This window comes from Drosophila persimilis, unplaced genomic scaffold, assembly GCF_003286085.1.
Source record: "Drosophila persimilis strain 14011-0111.01,24,50 unplaced genomic scaffold, DperRS2 tig00000124-arrow-pilon, whole genome shotgun sequence".
Taxonomy (NCBI): Eukaryota; Metazoa; Arthropoda; class Insecta; order Diptera; family Drosophilidae; genus Drosophila; species Drosophila persimilis.
Genome location: NW_020825294.1, coordinates 8,324,870 through 8,343,090, shown reverse-complemented (window position 1 = coordinate 8,343,090; position 18,221 = coordinate 8,324,870). Strand labels below are relative to the sequence as shown.

The 18,221-nt window shown below is 47.8% G+C and overlaps 9 protein-coding genes, 1 long non-coding RNA gene and 1 pseudogene across 10 annotated transcripts; 7 read left to right on the top strand and 4 right to left on the bottom strand.

Annotated features, from left to right (window-relative positions):
• Positions 1–120: 120 nt before the first annotated feature.
• Positions 121–1,960, top strand: LOC113565374. The gene is made up of 2 exons (XR_003408566.1): positions 121–636; positions 696–1,960. It is a non-coding gene; the product is annotated as an uncharacterized LOC113565374 (long non-coding RNA).
• A 948-nt stretch (positions 1,961–2,908) lies between these two features.
• LOC6596500 (rab-like protein 3) lies at positions 2,909–3,749 on the top strand. Its single transcript, XM_002021538.2, has 2 exons — positions 2,909–3,017; positions 3,078–3,749. The coding sequence occupies exons 1-2, from the start codon at positions 2,930–2,932 to the stop codon at positions 3,725–3,727; spliced, it is 738 nt and encodes a 245-aa protein (XP_002021574.2). The 5' UTR covers positions 2,909–2,929; the 3' UTR covers positions 3,728–3,749.
• Positions 3,750–3,804: 55 nt separating this feature from the next.
• Positions 3,805–4,329, bottom strand: LOC6596499 (histidine triad nucleotide-binding protein 1). Its single transcript, XM_002021537.2, has 2 exons — positions 4,163–4,329; positions 3,805–4,074 (listed from the first exon to the last, which is right to left on the bottom strand). The coding sequence occupies exons 1-2, from the start codon at positions 4,271–4,273 to the stop codon at positions 3,805–3,807; spliced, it is 381 nt and encodes a 126-aa protein (XP_002021573.2). The 5' UTR covers positions 4,274–4,329.
• A 425-nt stretch (positions 4,330–4,754) lies between these two features.
• LOC6596498 lies at positions 4,755–5,379 on the top strand (annotated as a pseudogene).
• Positions 5,380–7,721: 2,342 nt separating this feature from the next.
• Positions 7,722–8,312, top strand: LOC6596496 (HSPB1-associated protein 1). The gene is made up of 2 exons (XM_002021534.1): positions 7,722–8,050; positions 8,084–8,312. Exons 1-2 carry the CDS (start codon positions 7,722–7,724, stop codon positions 8,310–8,312), a joined length of 558 nt encoding a protein of 185 aa, XP_002021570.1.
• A 671-nt stretch (positions 8,313–8,983) lies between these two features.
• Positions 8,984–9,865, top strand: LOC6596495 (zinc finger protein 865). The gene is made up of 2 exons (XM_026987408.1): positions 8,984–9,340; positions 9,428–9,865. Exons 1-2 carry the CDS (start codon positions 8,984–8,986, stop codon positions 9,863–9,865), a joined length of 795 nt encoding a protein of 264 aa, XP_026843209.1.
• LOC6596494 (transcription initiation factor TFIID subunit 10) lies at positions 9,858–10,576 on the bottom strand. The gene is made up of 2 exons (XM_002021532.2): positions 10,305–10,576; positions 9,858–10,245 (listed from the first exon to the last, which is right to left on the bottom strand). The coding sequence occupies exons 1-2, from the start codon at positions 10,545–10,547 to the stop codon at positions 9,988–9,990; spliced, it is 501 nt and encodes a 166-aa protein (XP_002021568.1). The 5' UTR covers positions 10,548–10,576; the 3' UTR covers positions 9,858–9,987.
• A 377-nt stretch (positions 10,577–10,953) lies between these two features.
• Positions 10,954–11,566, top strand: LOC6596493 (transcription initiation factor TFIID subunit 10b). The gene is made up of 2 exons (XM_002021531.2): positions 10,954–11,319; positions 11,374–11,566. Exons 1-2 carry the CDS (start codon positions 10,954–10,956, stop codon positions 11,467–11,469), a joined length of 462 nt encoding a protein of 153 aa, XP_002021567.1. The 3' UTR covers positions 11,470–11,566.
• LOC6596492 (gamma-secretase subunit Aph-1) lies at positions 11,490–12,474 on the bottom strand. The gene is made up of 2 exons (XM_002021530.2): positions 11,988–12,474; positions 11,490–11,919 (listed from the first exon to the last, which is right to left on the bottom strand). The coding sequence occupies exons 1-2, from the start codon at positions 12,381–12,383 to the stop codon at positions 11,596–11,598; spliced, it is 720 nt and encodes a 239-aa protein (XP_002021566.1). The 5' UTR covers positions 12,384–12,474; the 3' UTR covers positions 11,490–11,595.
• A 368-nt stretch (positions 12,475–12,842) lies between these two features.
• On the top strand, positions 12,843–14,598 carry LOC6596491 (sorting nexin-21). Its single transcript, XM_002021529.2, has 4 exons — positions 12,843–12,974; positions 13,042–13,182; positions 13,246–13,939; positions 13,999–14,598. Coding segments are annotated over exons 1-4 (972 nt in total). The 5' UTR covers positions 12,843–12,973; the 3' UTR covers positions 14,135–14,598.
• Positions 14,599–14,608: 10 nt separating this feature from the next.
• LOC6596490 (transportin-3) lies at positions 14,609–18,124 on the bottom strand. The gene is made up of 5 exons (XM_002021528.2): positions 17,937–18,124; positions 16,773–17,864; positions 16,534–16,700; positions 15,107–16,468; positions 14,609–15,051 (listed from the first exon to the last, which is right to left on the bottom strand). The coding sequence occupies exons 1-5, from the start codon at positions 18,048–18,050 to the stop codon at positions 14,991–14,993; spliced, it is 2,796 nt and encodes a 931-aa protein (XP_002021564.1). The 5' UTR covers positions 18,051–18,124; the 3' UTR covers positions 14,609–14,990.
• Between the last annotated feature and the right edge of the window lie 97 nt (positions 18,125–18,221).

Below are 18,221 nucleotides of genomic sequence, written 5' to 3'. Positions count from 1 at the left end.
GTTGATTATTGATTTAAATTTAAACTGAGAAAGTGAATAAAACAAATTATATATACACCTATATATATATATATATATATATATACATACATATATATAATATTAAACCAGACAAAAGCAGAAAAGTTCATTTGTGTTTTCCTTCAGTTTCAGTATCTTTAGTTAAACAGCGTTACACTGGGCCACACACAGAACCCCCTTGAGAGAAGAATGTAAGTGTGAGCCCCTCTAAAATCCGGATGTACATACATACATACATACATACACAGAGACACAGACGCAAACACAGATACACACACAGACACACAGTAAAACTGACCACACGAACTGACCAAAAAGCAAGTCGTACACTTAAATGTATTATAAAGTTAGTTATACAACAATATCTGTATCTGTATATGTATATGTACTTGTACTATTATTTCCTAAAGTCGAAAGCAGAGATATTCGAAAGATACGTTTTCAAAGCAGCATTCAAAAGCAGCGCAAAGCCATCACGAAAAGCACAAATCAGTAGGAAAGGCGAAATGACGCCAAACAAAACAAAACAAAAACAAAAAATAATATTAAATAGGTAACAATAACATAAAGACGATGGAAGCAAGATGAAGCCATAAAGATAATGTAGCAGTCCATGTATGTATGTATCTTTATTTTATAGATATGTATGTATGTAATTTCTATCGATAAATCAGGCATAAATGCATTTAGAAACCAGAGAAGAGCATCCGAACAACCGATCTACCAGTATAGCAGTGCGAGATTTGAAACGGCGGAAACCTGAAACAAATCTTGATTGGAAGAGATCGATGTCATCACAAAGGGTATTCACTATAGTGTTATGCATGCGTATACATATGTGTATATGTATGTGTGTAGGGCGCACGATCGAGAGGTTCTGGACAGTCGGTGTCTGTGTAGAGAAATGAATAGCGACAAATACAAGATATAGAAATATGCGTTAAAGGTACAAGCCACCTAAAATATAGGACAATGTTTGATGTTGATATGAGTTAATCTGGCCACATAGCGTGCGCATTATATGCATATACGAGTATACATACATATACATACATACAACTCGAGTACAATCCCAGGAGCAGAATCATTTTATATGCCAGGTATGCCCGGTATGCCCGGTATGCCCGGTATGCCCGGTATCCTAGGCGAGCTGGGAAGTACCCTAGACATTTATACATAACCATCAAGAGCACCGCATAGTATGAAGATACCATACGATATATAAATAATTACATAAATAAACAATATACATGCATACGAACGGCATCCATACTCCATCTGGGAGTAGCGATGGAGTAGCCATCTCTCAGTTCAGAATCTACAATACCTACACTCACTCAGCACCATACCACTCGCGGATATCATTTTATGACTCTTTCCGGAGTTTTGTTGTTTATGATAAACTGTTTATAGATGTTTTTGAATTTTAAATAAATTATATTTACTATATGGCAAAGGCAAATAATACCTAATACCTAAACAAAAATAAAAACAAAAACAAAACCATATGCGTGCGAAGCCATATATGATAGTAATGTATGTATGTATGTTTTAAATGCTAATACAAACGAATCTTGAATTGAGGCTTTGCGGGAAGCGTCGAACGAATGAATATTACTGAATAAACTGCATATATAAACATACGATAATGCAACTGTATTGCAAGACAAGTATATCATTTTATTTCAAAGGCAAATGAATTTAACACAGGCCAACACGCCCCCCCCAGACACACCCCCCATATAGATACACACACTCCTATATAGGGTAAGCGGTAAGCGGCAGATCGACTGATCGATCACACACGGTTCCAGCAGTCGCGCCGTGTCACGATCCATTGCAAATACCAATGTAACCCACACACACGAAACTCAAGAACTAACATATGTGAAATGAAACGAGGAATGTTTATAAACAATAAACAAATGTTTGAAAACTATTAACAGTGGCCTTTAATTCCACTTCGTTTCACCAGCTTTTCTCAGCTCTTCGGTATCGTATCTGGTTACATTCCCGATCTTGCAGTCTTTTTTTGCTGACACATTAGCTATAAAACGCGTCGCACTGGACAGCTGTATATTGGGCCCCCCATTCTGGGAGTCAGTGCATAGGCTTAAGCCAAAGGAATCGGTCATAGAGCGAGAAAATTAAGCCAACAAAATCTTCGGGAAATATATTACAGCTTCATTTTTGGCTTATCAAATCAATACTTTGGTAAACCTAATACATTTAGTTATGGGATTAGGATTACTATACCTCTTCGCTCCTCTTATCGACAAATCTTGTGATGGAAAACCACAGCTCACGTACACATCCTTATTATCTATGCGGCTTATGCTGACGATGATAAATAAGACTTATTAGAAGCCGTCTGTGTGCTACCCGGAATATGTGTCTTTGATAAGTAGAGCCCTTCGCATATCGTATATTATAGTAATGAGATTCGAAGTCACACGAACGGCGACGCCTCGAGCGATTTTAGTATGGTATTCCACTAAAGAACTAAACAGTGGTCTGTGTGTACTTGTACGAAACAGGACCCTAACTCGTAGCTGATTTGAAAGTGCATATATCAAAAATGTTTTTCTAATTGTTCCCTTTTTTGTTTCATAAATAATTTCCTCTGGAATTTATTTTAATGTGTTTCATTTTGTTTGAAGTGAGCTTCCTTCCGTTCCCTTCCATTAGCATCCCAGTGGAATCCCTTTCGTTCGGGAATGTGCATATGTACGTTCATAAGTATTCAGGCTCTGAGCAGTATTCAGTGAAGTGTCATTTTGAGAAATGCATTGGCTAAGTGAAATCGAAGTAGGTCAGGGCACTATTTAATTCCTGGTCGGCACTTCAGATCCATACATTCACGACACAATTACAGCTCGTGCTAAAACAAAAATAAAACTGGACTACAATGACACGATTCCAGAATTGTGAGCAGGAATTGCAACGGCTTGAGGCAGAAGTGCGTACAGTCCGCATTTTAATACTGGGTGACCCAGGTGAGAGTCGATGAATTGAGATACATATAACAGCAGCTTAACAGTTAAACAAATCTGTAGGAGTTGGAAAGTCATGTTTGACCAACTTACTGGCTAGCAGCGCGATCACGCCAACACGCTCCTCCAGAACCGTTGCCAACAGAGAATGGACCGTCCAAGCGCGTCTGCACGAGTACCCCATCATGGGACATCTGCCACTCACTCCAGAGTGGACGTCGCCCTCCTCTTCGGAGCGCTCAAACCAATGGATGTTCCCCAGAGAACCGCCACCAGCTTCTAGTGTGATATATTTCGTAGAGTTCTACGATAAGAACAGCTCAGTCAGCAAGAGTCGAGTGGACAGACATCCCTTGTACAAGAATATGGACGGAATCGTCTTGGTTTATAATATGAAGGACATGGAATCCCAGGATCATTTGCACGACTGGATATACGGCCCACTAATCGAGATAAGCCAGCACCGGCACAAAAAACGCAAACGTATATTAGACCGTCATCATGTGCCCATCCTAGTCGTGGGCACCATGTTGGATACGCTGCGCACGCGCCCACTACGACGCTTTGGAACCATTGCTCATCAATTGGGGGCTGAGGAGATATTCCTTAATTGCCTGAATCCAGACTTAATGGCTGAAAAAACCCGCAACTACGGAAAAGTGTGCCAATTCTTGAACAGAGCCGTCGACTTTAAGATGTGTAACTCCAAATGAATACTTTACGTCAAATATGTATGCCATAATATATATATATATATTTGGAAGATTTTATCGCCTATGGGGAGAGGTTCTTAGCCAGGGGGCCACTGCAATTGACGACCGCCGAGGAAATGCAAGTGCAAATGGTACACCGACTGCGCTCCATGTTGGCCATTGTTGATGACCACGCGATAGCCCTTCTCCAGGCCGAGGTCTTTGGCCACCTTGCGGCCCACGAGCATGAGGTGACCAAGCAGTTCACCATCGCCATCTTCCGCCAGGGAGAGCTGGGCAATTGGTTTTCTTGGAATCACAAGAAAATGAGTGGGAGCCTGGGGAGCCACATCATGGAAAGCCACGCACTAGGGACGTACATGTGTATGTATGAATGCCGATTATTATTTATGTAAGAGGAATAGGAATAGGTCTGAACTTTGTCCCCAAACTTACCTTGTCATCCTCGTGGATAAAGTTGCATGGTATCTCCTTTCGTAAAATCTTGCCAAAAATTGTGTCTTCGCCTGGAGCAGCCGTTTGCGCCTTATCTACCTCGCTCGCCATTCTAGCGAAAGTTGTAGCAAAAGACCGGGAACTGCAACTTAAAACACGAACAAAATTCATCAAAGGGCGGACTGCCAACTGGTGGCAATTACCAACGCACTAGGGATTTTTTGTGGACTGCCAACTGGTGGCAATTACCAACGCACTAGGGATTTTTTGGTGCAATTTGCTCGATATATCGATATATTGATATATCGATAGATTTATAATCATCGGTGTAAACCATCGATATAAAACCATCGGTATTAATTTTTTAATCAATAACGTAATCGATATTGAGAAACTGCCACCACCAGCGATCAGCTGTCGCGACTATCGAAGCAGTGCCATCTCAATTGGATTTGTGGGGGGGGGAGATTTTCCCGTGGACGGCCAGCGGCGCCCGTTGGCGCTTTTGTGGCCCCCCCAGACCACCCGGAGCAACAGTCCGACCACAGAGAAGACCCACACTGGCTACCGGCAACACCGGCAATCTTCCTAAAGCCAGCTGAGCAGTCAATGTGGCTCATCCAACTGGCATCCGACCCTGGAGTTGGGCGGCAAGTCGCCCAACATTATCCTCTCTGACACGGACCGGACTACGCCGTGGAGACAGCCCATTTCGGCCTCTTCTTCAACATGGGCCAGTGCTGCTGTGCCGGCTCTCGCACCTTTGTGGAGGATCCCCAGATCAACCAGGAGCAGATGGATAAGATCCTTGGCATGATCCAGCAGGGCGCCAATCTGGTGGCCGGCGGTAGCCGTCTCGAATGCCTTCCCGGCTACTTTGCCCGCGAGAAGATATTCGGGCCCGTCAAGCAGCTGATTCGATTCAAGAAGCTCGACGGGGTCATCGAACGTGCCAACAACTCGGAGTACGACCTTGCCGCCGCTCTCTTCACCAAGGATCTGGACTATGCCAACTAAATTGTCGGTTGCCTGCGTGCCGGCACTACAATGCCCTGGCTGGCCAGGCTTCCTTCGGACGAGAACGGGGACGAGAACCCTGTCCTGGACAGGGACATTAGCCTTAAGATTCGGATAGTCCGCCCATCATTAGTATTTAAAATCACCTGATTTATATATATATATGTATATCTAATTATATATAACGGTTACAATGCCTACCACGCGGGAAAAATATTGTATTGCAGCCCGTACGTCGGTGAATTTATCCGCATCTGTAACGTGGATAAATTTAAGAATATCGTACACATGGGAGGTGAGGATGAATCCACGCAGCTCGAGATCGGAGCTATTGACTCTGCTCAAGTTAAGAGGTGTAGACGATTTCGCGAAGTTCAGCGCCAATAGCTTTTTTAAGTTTAAAACTTCGTTTGAATTAAACTCCTCTAGTTCATTGGGCGTGCTGCTGGTTATTTCTGAAAACTTCTGTTTCCATGTGTTTCGGTCAAAGGTGCTTCCGTAGATTTTGCCTAATCTATCCACCGTATCTTTATACCGCGTGACCAATTTCTTCTTCATATGGACCTCGTCCCACAGGACCGGGAAATAGTTTGCGACATACTGCAGCGACTTCAAATTGGCCCTGCACCTGTCCGATATTACGCCGCACACATTTTGGGCCAAGCCCAGGTTGAGAATTGAAGTGACTACGACTTTTAGTCCTTCATATATCTCATTGCTGCCCAAAACGTGCACGTCTGTAGGGACCACCTGCAGGTACAGAAACTTGAATCTTGTGCCGTCCATATTTGCAGCTGCAATGGCCAAAGACTTCCAGCGGCTGAGGAGCACCTGTAAATATACTACTTAATATGATATAAAGAGACGGTTAAAAGGGAACTTACGTTGGGTACGTGCCTGAAATGAAACTCATCGAAAATGAGGACAAAAGGCTGCTCCCCGAAAAATTGCAAGTTTGACACCATGTTGATAAGCCCACAGTTCAGCTCTATCAAGTGGGACTGCCGCTCCACGTATCTGATGGCTCGCCGCACATCGCGTCCACGGGCAGCCAACAGCGGGTGGCGTATGAAAACCTCTTCCAAGTTCATTTTACACCCGACTTAAGTGAACGCGGTCGCAGTCTAGTTGGAAATGGCGACAGTCAAAGTGTAGGTGTTCGTCTGGTCAAATCCCGAGGCGGCTCACAGTGGGCCGAAAACGGTCAAGGCGAAAGGCGTCCTCGTCGCCCTCGTCGGCTGCGCAGCAAGCTGGGAACGCCGCAATGGTGAATGGGACAAAAGTGGAGCAGAAGACGCCGTCAAATGCAGGCAGTGTCGTGGAGGATGCCCCCCATGGATATGCCTTCAGTGAGGATGCCCCTAATGAGGATGGACCTAATGAGGATGCACCTTCGGAGGATGCCCCTAATGAGGATGCCCCTAATGAGGATGCACTTTGGGAGTATGCCCCTAATGAGGATGCACTTTGGGAGTATGCCCCTAATGAGGATGCCCCTAATGAGGATGCACCTTCGGAGGATGCCCCTAATGAGGATGCACTTTGGGAGTATGCCCCTAATGAGGATGCACCTTGGGAGTATGCCCCTAGTGAGGATGCACCTTGGGAGTATGCCCCTAGTGAGGATGCACCGGCTCCGACTTCGTCGCTTTTCAGCTTTTGCGCCTTTCCACCGACTGAAAACACTGGGAAGCCAAAGATGCCCGTGGGGTGCCGGCCAATCCAGGCGCATACCCCCTCGTTTGCGCCCAGCAGCGTATTTGGGGCTATAACGGCGGCACCTTCCTCCAACCGCTACAGTGCAGTGTATGAAGTGAATCAGCCCTTTGCGACCAACACGGCTGCCGTCATTTTAAGGGAAGTTGGGGCGACGGCGCTGCTGAAGCGCGTGGGCCGACCGGAGCCTCTGACTCCGAATCTAAGAAGAATTGCCATAAATACCATCGCCGACTATTTCGTTAAGAAAGAATTTCCACTGTCGATAAGCAAAAGCCGGAATTTGGATAGAGAACTCTTGAGTCTTTTTCCCGGGGATCAGGAAAGCGACTACAAAGTGAGCGATCGGAGCCGAATGTATGTCAGGTACAACAACAGGAAGCGTCTAGAAAAGCACCATGCTAATGTACGACGTAAGCTCATCTGGACCCCAACGACCAATGAACCATTTTCGCCGGAGACATCGGTGGCCTCATGGTCCCAGACACTGCCGGTTGAATTTGACGACGTGCCAGACAATACGGAGTAGAACCAAAAAAATGGATTTTTCTGAAGAATCCTCGTTTAATTTCATTAATATTTCTATCAACATAAGACTTTTTATTTTCAACTTACAAAATTCCTAAAATATATATGTATATCGCCGTAGTGTCCTGATTTTCATAGTTCAATGTGAGGGGATATGGTCCCCCAGCAATGGCAATGCGTATTCTGGCTGCTTTTTTGCCTGTGCAGTGCCCCTTAGTTAGTGGCAGGTACTCATTGCAAGGTCTACATATCTCTTTTGGCTGCGGGGAGTCTAGCGTATACTGTCTGGACAACTTCTATGCCCCTGCGCGGGATAAGCTGCCGCGCTTGCTGGAGTATAGCGATCATCGTGCCCCGTCACTGGTGGCACTATGTGGAGGCGACGGAGACATCGCTCAGTCTCAACTACTGGGTGCCTCTCAAGGACGACATGGACCTGGCCCTGGACGAGTTTCTGGTCAACCACATTGTCGAGAGCTTTGTCAAGGGCGAAAGTGAACAGACGAAGCAGTATCTACTGAATCCCAATCAACTGGAGGACATATCCTCGACGCCCAGCGAACTGTTTGCCCAGTTCCAGCAGGCCGTACAGAATGCCGAGAGCGAGGAGCACAAACGGAAGCTGTGGTAAACCGATTACTTGACTCAATCCAAATTTAGGGAGCTCCTTGCTAGAGTGCGTCTCACCGTTCGGCACCTGGAGGTGATGCCCAAGGAGGAATACAAGCTCTTGCTGGAGTTCAACTCGAAGCGGCTGCAAACAGAGACGAGAACTGCTACTGAGAGTTTGCCGATCAGCTCCACATTGGAACTGCTCATCAGCAGTATGTGTGCCCCACGCACCATTGCGGGCATGAAACGAGAGTTCTTTCGGAGACTATATACGTGATATTTTTGTTGCATATATGAGATTAAAATCCAAGAAGCCATCAACATGTATGATACAATTGTAAGCAAACGAACGAAAGCCGGAACAGAAACAAAACACAGAGCATTAAATGCCATGACCACCAATCGCCGCTTCTCTACGATCCGGAACTCAACGAAGAGGCCTTGGTTAAACCACAGTGTGGGTATAAATACGGGTGGGATGCGGTTTACCATCCTGGTGGCTTCTGGTTGGGATAGCCGCCTTGCTGTTGGGGAGCATAACTGCCAGGATAGGTGCCATAGTGCCCAGGTGGTGGTCCTTGTGGATAGCGGGGGGCTATACTGACAATCTGCAAATGAAAAGCATTCGCCTGGATACGGCATATTGGCAGCAGCTGCCGCAGCCGGTGCGCTGGGAGCAGAGCCAGCTGGATTGGATGGAATGTCTGGCGGATGGGGGCGAAAAAACAAAATTATGTATTATCAAACTTTGTTAGGGAATGACTGTACCTACCGCTGCCACTACCCGAGGTGGAGGCAACAACAACAACAGAACTCAATTCAAGAAAGATTCAAGAACCAGTAGCACCGTCCCATCCACAACTATAAGAACACACTGTTTAATACAAAATATACCACACGGAGGAGGAGCAAAGAGAAGGATTTTCAACATCGGAGTCCCGGACAAGCATGCAGCACGTGAGCGCTGCCAGCTCGGTGCCATCAGTTGTAGCCCCGGTCGTGACCACTGGTGGAACCACCATCACCCTCGGCGGACCGCCGCCCTTGCCTAAATCTGAGAACAAAGAGGATGGCAAACCGCCGCACGGCATAGAAATGTACAAGGCTAACATTGAGGATATCTCCCAGCTGTTTACATACCACGAGGTCTTTGGAAAGATCCACGGCGATGTGGTCAATCATCAGCTGGCGGCGGCGCATGGCGGGCAACTGCCGCCGCCACCACCCCTGCCACCGCAGACGCATGCCGTGAGTGCAGCGGCAGCAGCGGCTGCAGCATCCACCAATAATGCCGCTGTGGCGGCTGTAATGGCATCAGCGAATGCTGCTGCAGCAGCAGCGGCGGCGGGAGGCAACGGCCTGCCGGTGGCGACGAGCTCCGGCGGCCAGCAGGGCAGCGCTACGGTGACCACGACCAGTTCGACGGCGAGCAGTGGCAGCGGCAACAGCGGTAGCGGGGGCACCACAACCACGGCGGGTGAGTTGCTTATGCCTAAAATGGAGGGCGGCATTCATGGCGTGGACGGGCAGTCGACCGTGGCGCTGGCCCCAGACGGGACGCCCATTGCGACGGGGACCCATGTGTGCGACATTTTTGGCAAGATGTTCCAGTTTCGGTATCAGCTGATCGTGCACCGTCGCTACCACAGCGAACGCAAGCCGTTCATGTGTCAGGTGTGCGGACAGGGTTTCACCACGTCGCAGGACCTGACACGCCATGGGAAGATCCACATCGGTGGCCCCATGTTCACCTGCATCGTGTGCTTCAATGTGTTTGCCAACAACACCAGTCTGGAGCGGCATATGAAACGTCATTTTCATATATATTAATCAAAATGTTGGGAATTTATTAGTATGTATGTATTTGTACGTCTTATTCCTAAGAAACCAATGGTTCAATGTAGATAGTATATATTAAAGTACAACTCTTCGCTTAATGCTTGAACAATAAACTAAACAAAGTATTGGGGCTTCCGCATGGTTATGCCGTGGTCAGCCAGAGCTGGAACCAAATCTTCCATGGCCAATGTGTATTTGCGATCCTTGGGGTTCTTCTTGTCCTTGCTGGAGCTGTGTCCACTGGAGTGCTGAATGTTGGTGGTGCGGGTCTTGCAGTGCTGCAGTGCATCATTGGCGATATCCGATATGAACTTTTGCGCCGATACAGACACCAAACGCACAATCTCTGGGTCCACCTTTGAGAACCCAGCCTGCAGTCACAAAAATAGGGTCAAGAAATAGTATAGTGCACCCTTCATTCAATACGTACAGATTTGAGTATGTTGACCGTTAGGGCGTCGGGTAGCGTAGGAGTGTAATCCTCTAGCTGTCGGAGAAGCTCATCCACATCAGCATCTTCGGACGAGGCTGGCGCCTCCTCCACTTCCAAGTCTTCCTCATCCGTTTCCTGATCAGAGTGCTGCTGAGGGCTTAACGGGTGCTCCTCATCCTCCGTGTCGGTTGCCAGGGACTCTGTAGGTGTTAGATTCACATCCTCTCCATCTGAAGCCATAATAAGTTGATATTTTTTGTGTGTAACAATAACAGCTGCTGCTGGAACAACCGAGTGGAAGAAACGAGTGAAACAACGAGACCCGCAGCGCCACCATCCGTGACTGCGTTGACATTCTTCGATCTTGATATTCGGCATATCTATTAGAAATCCAATAAAAGCAATTATTTAAAGTAAGCCAATTAAGTAGAAAAATTATTAATGAATCGTATAAAACTATGTGGGCATGGCTAAATATGCTATATAGCAGAGAATATTCCACGGAATATCAAAAACGAGGAATATGAACTTGAATTCGTCAGTATATTTACGGTATATTTTTTAAATGAGACAGTATGTTTCGGTATATTTCTATTGAGTCAGTCACACTGTTGTTTTGTGTTGTTTTTACATATTTTTCTTGATAATGGTCGGATCCAATTTTGGTATAATCTACGGCCTGACGGGCCCTTCAAACCAAGGAGCCTCCTCAGCTGGACAGGGCGGAGCAGGCATGGCTGCTGGTGGAGGAAGCGCAGACCGCGACCGCCTTACTACCGCGGCCCATCTCAGCGACTTCATGTTGCAGCTGGAAGACTACACGCCGTTGATTCCCGATGCCGTGACAGCGCATTATTTGAATTTAGGTGGATTCCAGGCGGACGACAAACGGATTGTGCGTCTCATTAGCATTGCAGCTCAGAAATACATGTCGGAGATCATGGACGATGCTCTGCAGCACTCCAAAGCGCGTACGCATTTGCAAACCACCAACACACCTGGCGGATCAAAGGTAACGGATGAAATTTTCTAACGAACTGAGTTAAAACATATCCGTCCCTTACAGGCCAAGGATCGCAAGTTTACATTGACCATGGAAGATCTGCAACCAGCGCTGGCCGACTACGGAATCAATGTTCGCAAAATGGACTATAGCCAGTAGATCTCTGCACACTCTGTAAATTCTCTCATCTAGTTTTTAGTTTATTCAAAAGTCGGGCAAAACGATTATTGTTCAATTATAAATATCCAGACACTAACATCTAAGTGGTTAATACTAAAATTTTGTTCATTGGCATGTTACGAATTTCTTGAAACTGCGCGAGGTTCCGCCCGCCACTCGGAATGCCAGAAGTCCCGTGAGAATGGTGATTATATAGTTGGTCAGCAAAGTAGCCGTGTATAACTCACTGGCATTGAGGAGGGTCAGGAGAGATACGAACAGATGGCTGCCCACTACGTAGGCAATGTGCAGATAGTTGTTCGTGTCGCAGGCGTTGAAAAAGATCACGCTCCAGAAGGTGTGCAGCAGTATGATGGACAGTGCCTGAGCTGCTGAGGTGACAAAGAATAACTCAGTGCCACTCTGGAGGCCCATGGTTCCGGGTCCGCTCTGTTCAAATATAGGTTCATTAGCAAACTAAAGCCACCGTCTCTTGGGCAAACCTCAGTCATACTCACCATATCAGCCAGAACATTGACCAGCGCAAACATTCCGGATATGATTCCGAATCCTAGGCCGGAGACATACGACAGAATATGCTTGTTGTCCGTCACTCTGGTGTCCTCGGCCACGGCTTGCAAGCCCTGTTCCGTGCTGCGTAAAATGCGATAAATGATATACCGGAAGCATTCCTGAAAGACCACCGAGAAGAACACCCCGAATGCCAGGACATCGCGCAGCGGAATCATGGCAAACCACAGCAGCGACGAGAGCAACAGGGACAGCAGCCAGAAAAATGCCGCTGCAATAAGTATGATGATGCGCAGCGGATCATTGGCGATGGTGAAGACGAACAGCGCGAATGGAGGACCAAATGCAATAAAAGTGCAGCCGAAGAACTCGGGCAGAGTCATCTTTTCTGATTTGCTTTACTTGTGTGTATTGAATATTTTTCTCCCCGTCTGTGGGTGTTTTGGTTTTTGGCAGCAAGAGGAAGCAGAGACAGACTATTCCCAAGCGCTGCCAGAGGGCTAGACTGCGTCCGAGGTTGCCGGACTTGACTGCCTGTAATATTATCATACCCTACACAATGACGGTTGATACGACTTTAGATGAATTATGTTCAGGAATCCTAAAAAACGATTGCTTGATGATTGATGATGATGTATCATTAAGTAATGCCTGCAAATATATGCAGCTCATTCGGTGCGCTTCATAAACAGAAGATCTGACCTAAGCTCATTCTGACCAAACCTCCCACGCCCTAGAGTGCGTTCGTAGTCGACTATGAGCGTTTCTCTGGCACTAAGACAAAGGCGGCCCACTTTCCGCTCCGCTCTCTGCCAGCATTTTGTTTGGGGCGGGATTAGTCATTGCAATATTGAGTCAATCATCACAGCTGCATTCTCCCGCACACACTATGCAGTCTAAGTAATATTCCATAACCAGAAGCGATTCGCACCAGCACAGCTGCGGGCAATACTCTTCTGTTCCCATTTCTGAGAGTAAGCAAAACTGCAATTGGCAGACAACTGTAGCAGACGAGAGCTCACCTTTGATTTCTTTCTTCAGTGCATGCTGTGATGGCGAAACGTCTTCTCCCCCATGAACCCTCGTTCGAGGGGCCTGGTCCCGATGAGCTCGACAGCCCAGCCATAGAGGCGGCGGCCCTAGACATTCCGTCGCAAGTAACAGATAGGACACTTCAAAAAGGTTTGACGCTAATTGGTGCACACTAAGCAGTGGGTCCGGTCTGACAAATGAAGTTTTCCGCAGGTTTCTGGGAGCGCCCCACATCGTCCACCACGTATGAGCCACCCAGCGAAGGAACTGTGCTGCGGTTTGACATTCTGCTCGCCCACATCATGCCCCCAGACGGGGAGGATGTGAAAATCAAGCGTTATGTGGTCTACGAGGTCACCGTGCGCCAAGACGGCACCGAAGAAGACGCCCAGCCAGCAAAGATCGAGCGTCGCTATACGGATTTTCGTGAGCTGTATCTTTGCCTGAAGCGCCAGCACCCCGCTGAGATGGCGAACATGTACTTCCCCAACAAAGTGCTCATGGGCAACTTCAAGTCCGAGTTGATTGGTGAACGCAGCGCTGCCTTTGAGCAGTTCCTTACGTTCGTGGCCAGCCACTCCAAACTGCGCGATTCGGACGACTTTCTGCACTTTCTGCAGAACGACGAGCTGTCCCGTGCATGCCAGTTCTTGGACGAGCGTCGCCACGAGAACGCCATTCCCATACTCGAGAACTGTTTTCGTCTGCTGAACAAGATCTACATGAATCGCGCACGCCCAGTACTTCTGATACTCTGCCGCCTGGTGGCAGCCTGCACGTCTTCTCCAGTGCCCCACCACTCCGCCGAGCGCTGGGCTCTATTGGCCCTGGGTCGCTTTGAGACTGTAAGCGATATTGATCTACTGCCGCTCTATATTCCCCTGCTCCACACCTGTGCTCATCTGTGGTAAGTGCCAGAAGCTGCGAAATCATATGCCCCACTCTAAACTGTACTTCTCGTTGCAGGTGGCAGCGCGGGCAGGACCAAAAACCCATCACCGACCGGCTAACGGACATGTCCAAGCAGGGCATCAACACGGCTCAAACCGCCAGCCTCATGCAGGCTATACACAAGATCGATCCGCGAACCGAAACCATTTAAATCTCCACTAGATTATGCCCAAATTATGATCGGCATTCCGTAGCGTATCTGCTAAGCGAAAAGTGCAATTAGGCAACTTGTGCAAATAGTGTTAAGCGTAAAATGATTCGCTAAAACGTAGTTTTCGCACGTCAATGTCTTATATACGTACATACATATGTATTTGTGCATCCATCTTTGTTGTTTTGTCCCAAGAGGAGTTGTGTGAGCTTCAAGTCCGTTTAACCACTAGATCGGAATTGTAATGGCGTCCAAATGTTGGTGACCCGTAGAAGGAGACATTTCCAGTCTGGTGGCCTCGTATCAGAATATCGCGTTCGTATCACCTCATACGAACGATTACAATATCATATCTATGTATGTCATTTAACGCACAGCTCCCATAATTATTTATTTGTTTGTGCCGTTGGCCTAGCCTTAATGAATTGTGAATAAATACCATACTCAACCGTTTTGTCATTGAACTTTGCTTGGTTTGTATTTTACGGTTGGTTTTTCTTTGTTTTTAGAGTTTTAGAGTTTTAGAGTCATTGGGGGCAGAACTTTAATTCTAAGAGTGCACTAATTAGTAATATGCTTAATTCTAGGGGTTGTGAGGATCTCGTGACCGCACTCAGAATTATCAAATTTTGTTTTAAAAGTTTATAAATTATAACTTAAGACGTCAAATAATTGATTCAACTATAATAAAGATAGAAGGGTAAGTGCGTTTTCAACAAATTGTTTGCAGCAGTTGGCACTGCGCTACCGCCCATCCTAATATACATACATCATTTGAAATGTACACTTCATTACCATCATTGCCATTGCTTTCCTACAGCCCGGATCCCATTTTGGATTCGTTTCTGGGTTCGTTTCAACGAAAGAGTCGCGTAAATGTTTTCAGCGCCTGGGAGATGGCCTTTGTGGTGTCCGCCCTTTGAGAGAATATATTTTAGGACTGGTTTGGAGAATCAATGGAAGTGGACTCACCTCAGGACCGTGTTGCTGAACTCATCCAATTGCTGTTGCGTGACCGTCACATAGCCGCCACTGTTCTTCTTGGGTAAAGCTTCCAGGGCGTTGGCCAGGAACGGCTGCATCTGCTCGTTGGTGACCACCTGTTTCAGCTCATTGAGCACCTCGGCGACATCGGCCAGCATGTACGAATGCAGCTGGAAGACGGAAGCCTGGATGAGGTTCATGACCAGGGCGCCCCCGTGTTGGTTGGCCAGATCAACGACCAGGGGTCGACACTCCGCATGCCTGCTGTGCGTGGTGCGTCCCCAGATGAGTAGATTGATGAAAAACTTCATCACTGAGGAGTTCGCCTCGCGGTGGTCCAGGGAGCAGGCGATCAGGGCACACTGGAAGATCGGGGTGATGAGACTGCTTTGTATGAGCTGCAGCGGGCAGCAGTCGAGGTAGCGCGAGGCCAGACGGAAGAAGTCGTCTACAGTGTCGGGATTATTGCGTAGTCCATTCTCCATCTGCAGCAGACCAAAGGTGGGCTCGATGAAAGCCTGTAGCATCTCCAACAAGCCGGTAATGCACTCACTCGACTTGGCAAACTCGTCGACTAGTATGGAGCCTACGTAAAGGAAACAGCTGTGGTGTTGTACAGCATAGAGGACAACCATTTGCTTGATTAGCGGCTCCACCAGCTGCATAGCCTGCTTTCTGACCATCCTGATGCCATAGCGGATTAGCCGACAGGTTCTCTCCATGATGCGCAAGTCATTTTGAAACTTGTTCATCACCTGCGATATCAGCGGCCAGGCGTCGTTGAGTATGGCCACCGTCGGGTGCTCCACATTGTCAGGGACATCGGGGTTTGTATGCCGTATGATGGCACAGGCTCTGTCTATCCAATACACTGGATCCTCACGCTCTCCCTTCTGCACGCTTCCGGTGCTGGACTCCAGCAGCTGTGCGAGCGGCTGCAGCTGAAAGCCCACAATCTCTCTCAGTGCAGATTGAAGCTGTTCCCGCGTCAGCTGCGTCAAGATCAATGAAATACCCTTAAGCAGTCCAATGGCCACATCGTTGTTGATCTGAAAGCTGTCCAAGCTGCGAGCAATCTCCACCAAGCCACTGATGTGGCACACCATCTTATGCCTGCAGGCGGTACAGATCGAGGTCAAAGCTATAGCCGCCGCTGGTGCCAAGCCATTCTTCTGCTGCAACGCGTAAAGTAAAAAGTTGAGTACTGCCTCCAGAGATTCCGAATGATTCTCAATCCAGTCGCAAAGCTCTCCAATCAGGAGAATGGCTGTGTAACGCACTGCTATATGCGTTTGTTCCGACATATTAAGGATTGCTTCCACCACCTTGGGTATTACATCGTTCTCGTCTCTGCAATGGAAGTTTATCAAATGATAGCTGGACACAATACGAGTTTAAAGAGAGTTAAAATTTACGGTAATATGTTTTTGGCCACATTCAGCATGACGAAAAGCGCCGCTTCGGTGGACTCCCAAGTCGTTTCTGGCGCTTGGAGGATCATAAACATTTGCTTGAAGCACGCTCCTGAACCAACTATAAAAGCCACATCCTTGATCAGGTCTGAAACCTTCCGCCGAAAGTCCTGGAAGAGAAGAGAAATATGCATTGATATTTGAACAGTATAAGCGAATAAGGAATGCTTCTTTAAGCTCACATAGAAATTATTGTTCTCTTCGATGAGCCCTTCGTGGTCACTTTCCATCTGCGAATGACGGTAGAGAGCGCTGATCAGTCGCTCGATGTGCGGCCTGAATTTCGCAGTCAACTTGTCATCGTAGCGCTGAAAAAGGTCCTCGCTAAGCTTGTACCACAAATGAAAGGTGATCTCCGCCACCTCGTAGTCGAAATGTCCGACACATAGCAGCACCAGATCTAAGCCTTTCATGGAGTAGTGCGGCGTCTGCTGGTCCGACAGCATCTTATAGAAGAAGGCATCGCAGAGTGAAGTGAAGATGCGACAGAAGTTAATAGTTTTGTCCGTGTCCTCGTGCGCCACACTCAGGTGATAGGGGGTCTCCAACATGCACACGGCACTGAAGACTTGAGCCTCCACGGGCGCGTCGTTTGCGTTGTCCCTATCATGGCGCGTGGTCATGCAGGAGAGCAGGGCACAAACGCACTCCGTGGCATTGTCGTGGAGCTTGCCAGCCGTCTCGGGCTGGTTGAGCAGTCGAAAGGCAAGCTGGGTTAGAGTGTTATTGCAGATGTGGGAGAAGGGGAAGACGTGAATCACCATCCAGGCACTGTAGGTCCGCAGAGCTGCGTTCCATACGCGCTGCTGGTCTAGGTCGTCTCGTTGCAGGCACATGCACAAAAACTTTAAAACACACTCTGCACTGGCATCTAGCTGTTTGTGGACCTCCTCCCGGCGGTTGGCGCCCAGGCGCAGATAGCGTGAGTCGATCTCCTCGGGCAGCACCTTGAGTACCTCCAAGAGTGGCCATATGGCCGCCGGATGCGGGGCCAGTGTCGTTAGTAGATCGTTTATCGGCTCCTGCCAGGAGGCCATCAGTAGGGCCAGGTCGGCCACAGCCAGACTCAGCTGCGTCACAATTACAATGTCCGTCTGCGCGTCGATCTGTCCGATGTGGGTGATCAGCGAGTCCCGCAGGGACTCGTGTGTGTGCGGAGGCAACTCACTGAAGGAGTTCTGTATCTTGTTCCGCATCGTCTGGGCCGCGAAGTAGTTGGCATGCAGATCCCGCTTCTGGTGCAGCAACTCGTCCGCAATCGTCCACGAGTATATCTTCAGAGGGAAATACCAGATCAATTAAACGCATTGGACACGGGCACTATCGGGGCTCAGCCCGACACTCACCGACTTCTGGAACTCCTGCAGCCATTTGTTGGCCTTCTCCTGCTCCTTGGGGTTATTGCCTTGAAAGAGTGCACTGATTGCTTGATATACTACGTCCACTGAGTATGTATCCATTTCACCGGCTGTTGTAATCGGTGATATTTTGCTATTATTATAACTTATTAGCGATGGATGGCTGGGATGCACCCATATATCGAAACGACATCGCTGGCTAGAGATGTGCATGAGTCCTGTCTCTTCTAAGTTAGTCTAAGCTCTGACTGGTCTAGTGTTACTATTTTCTGT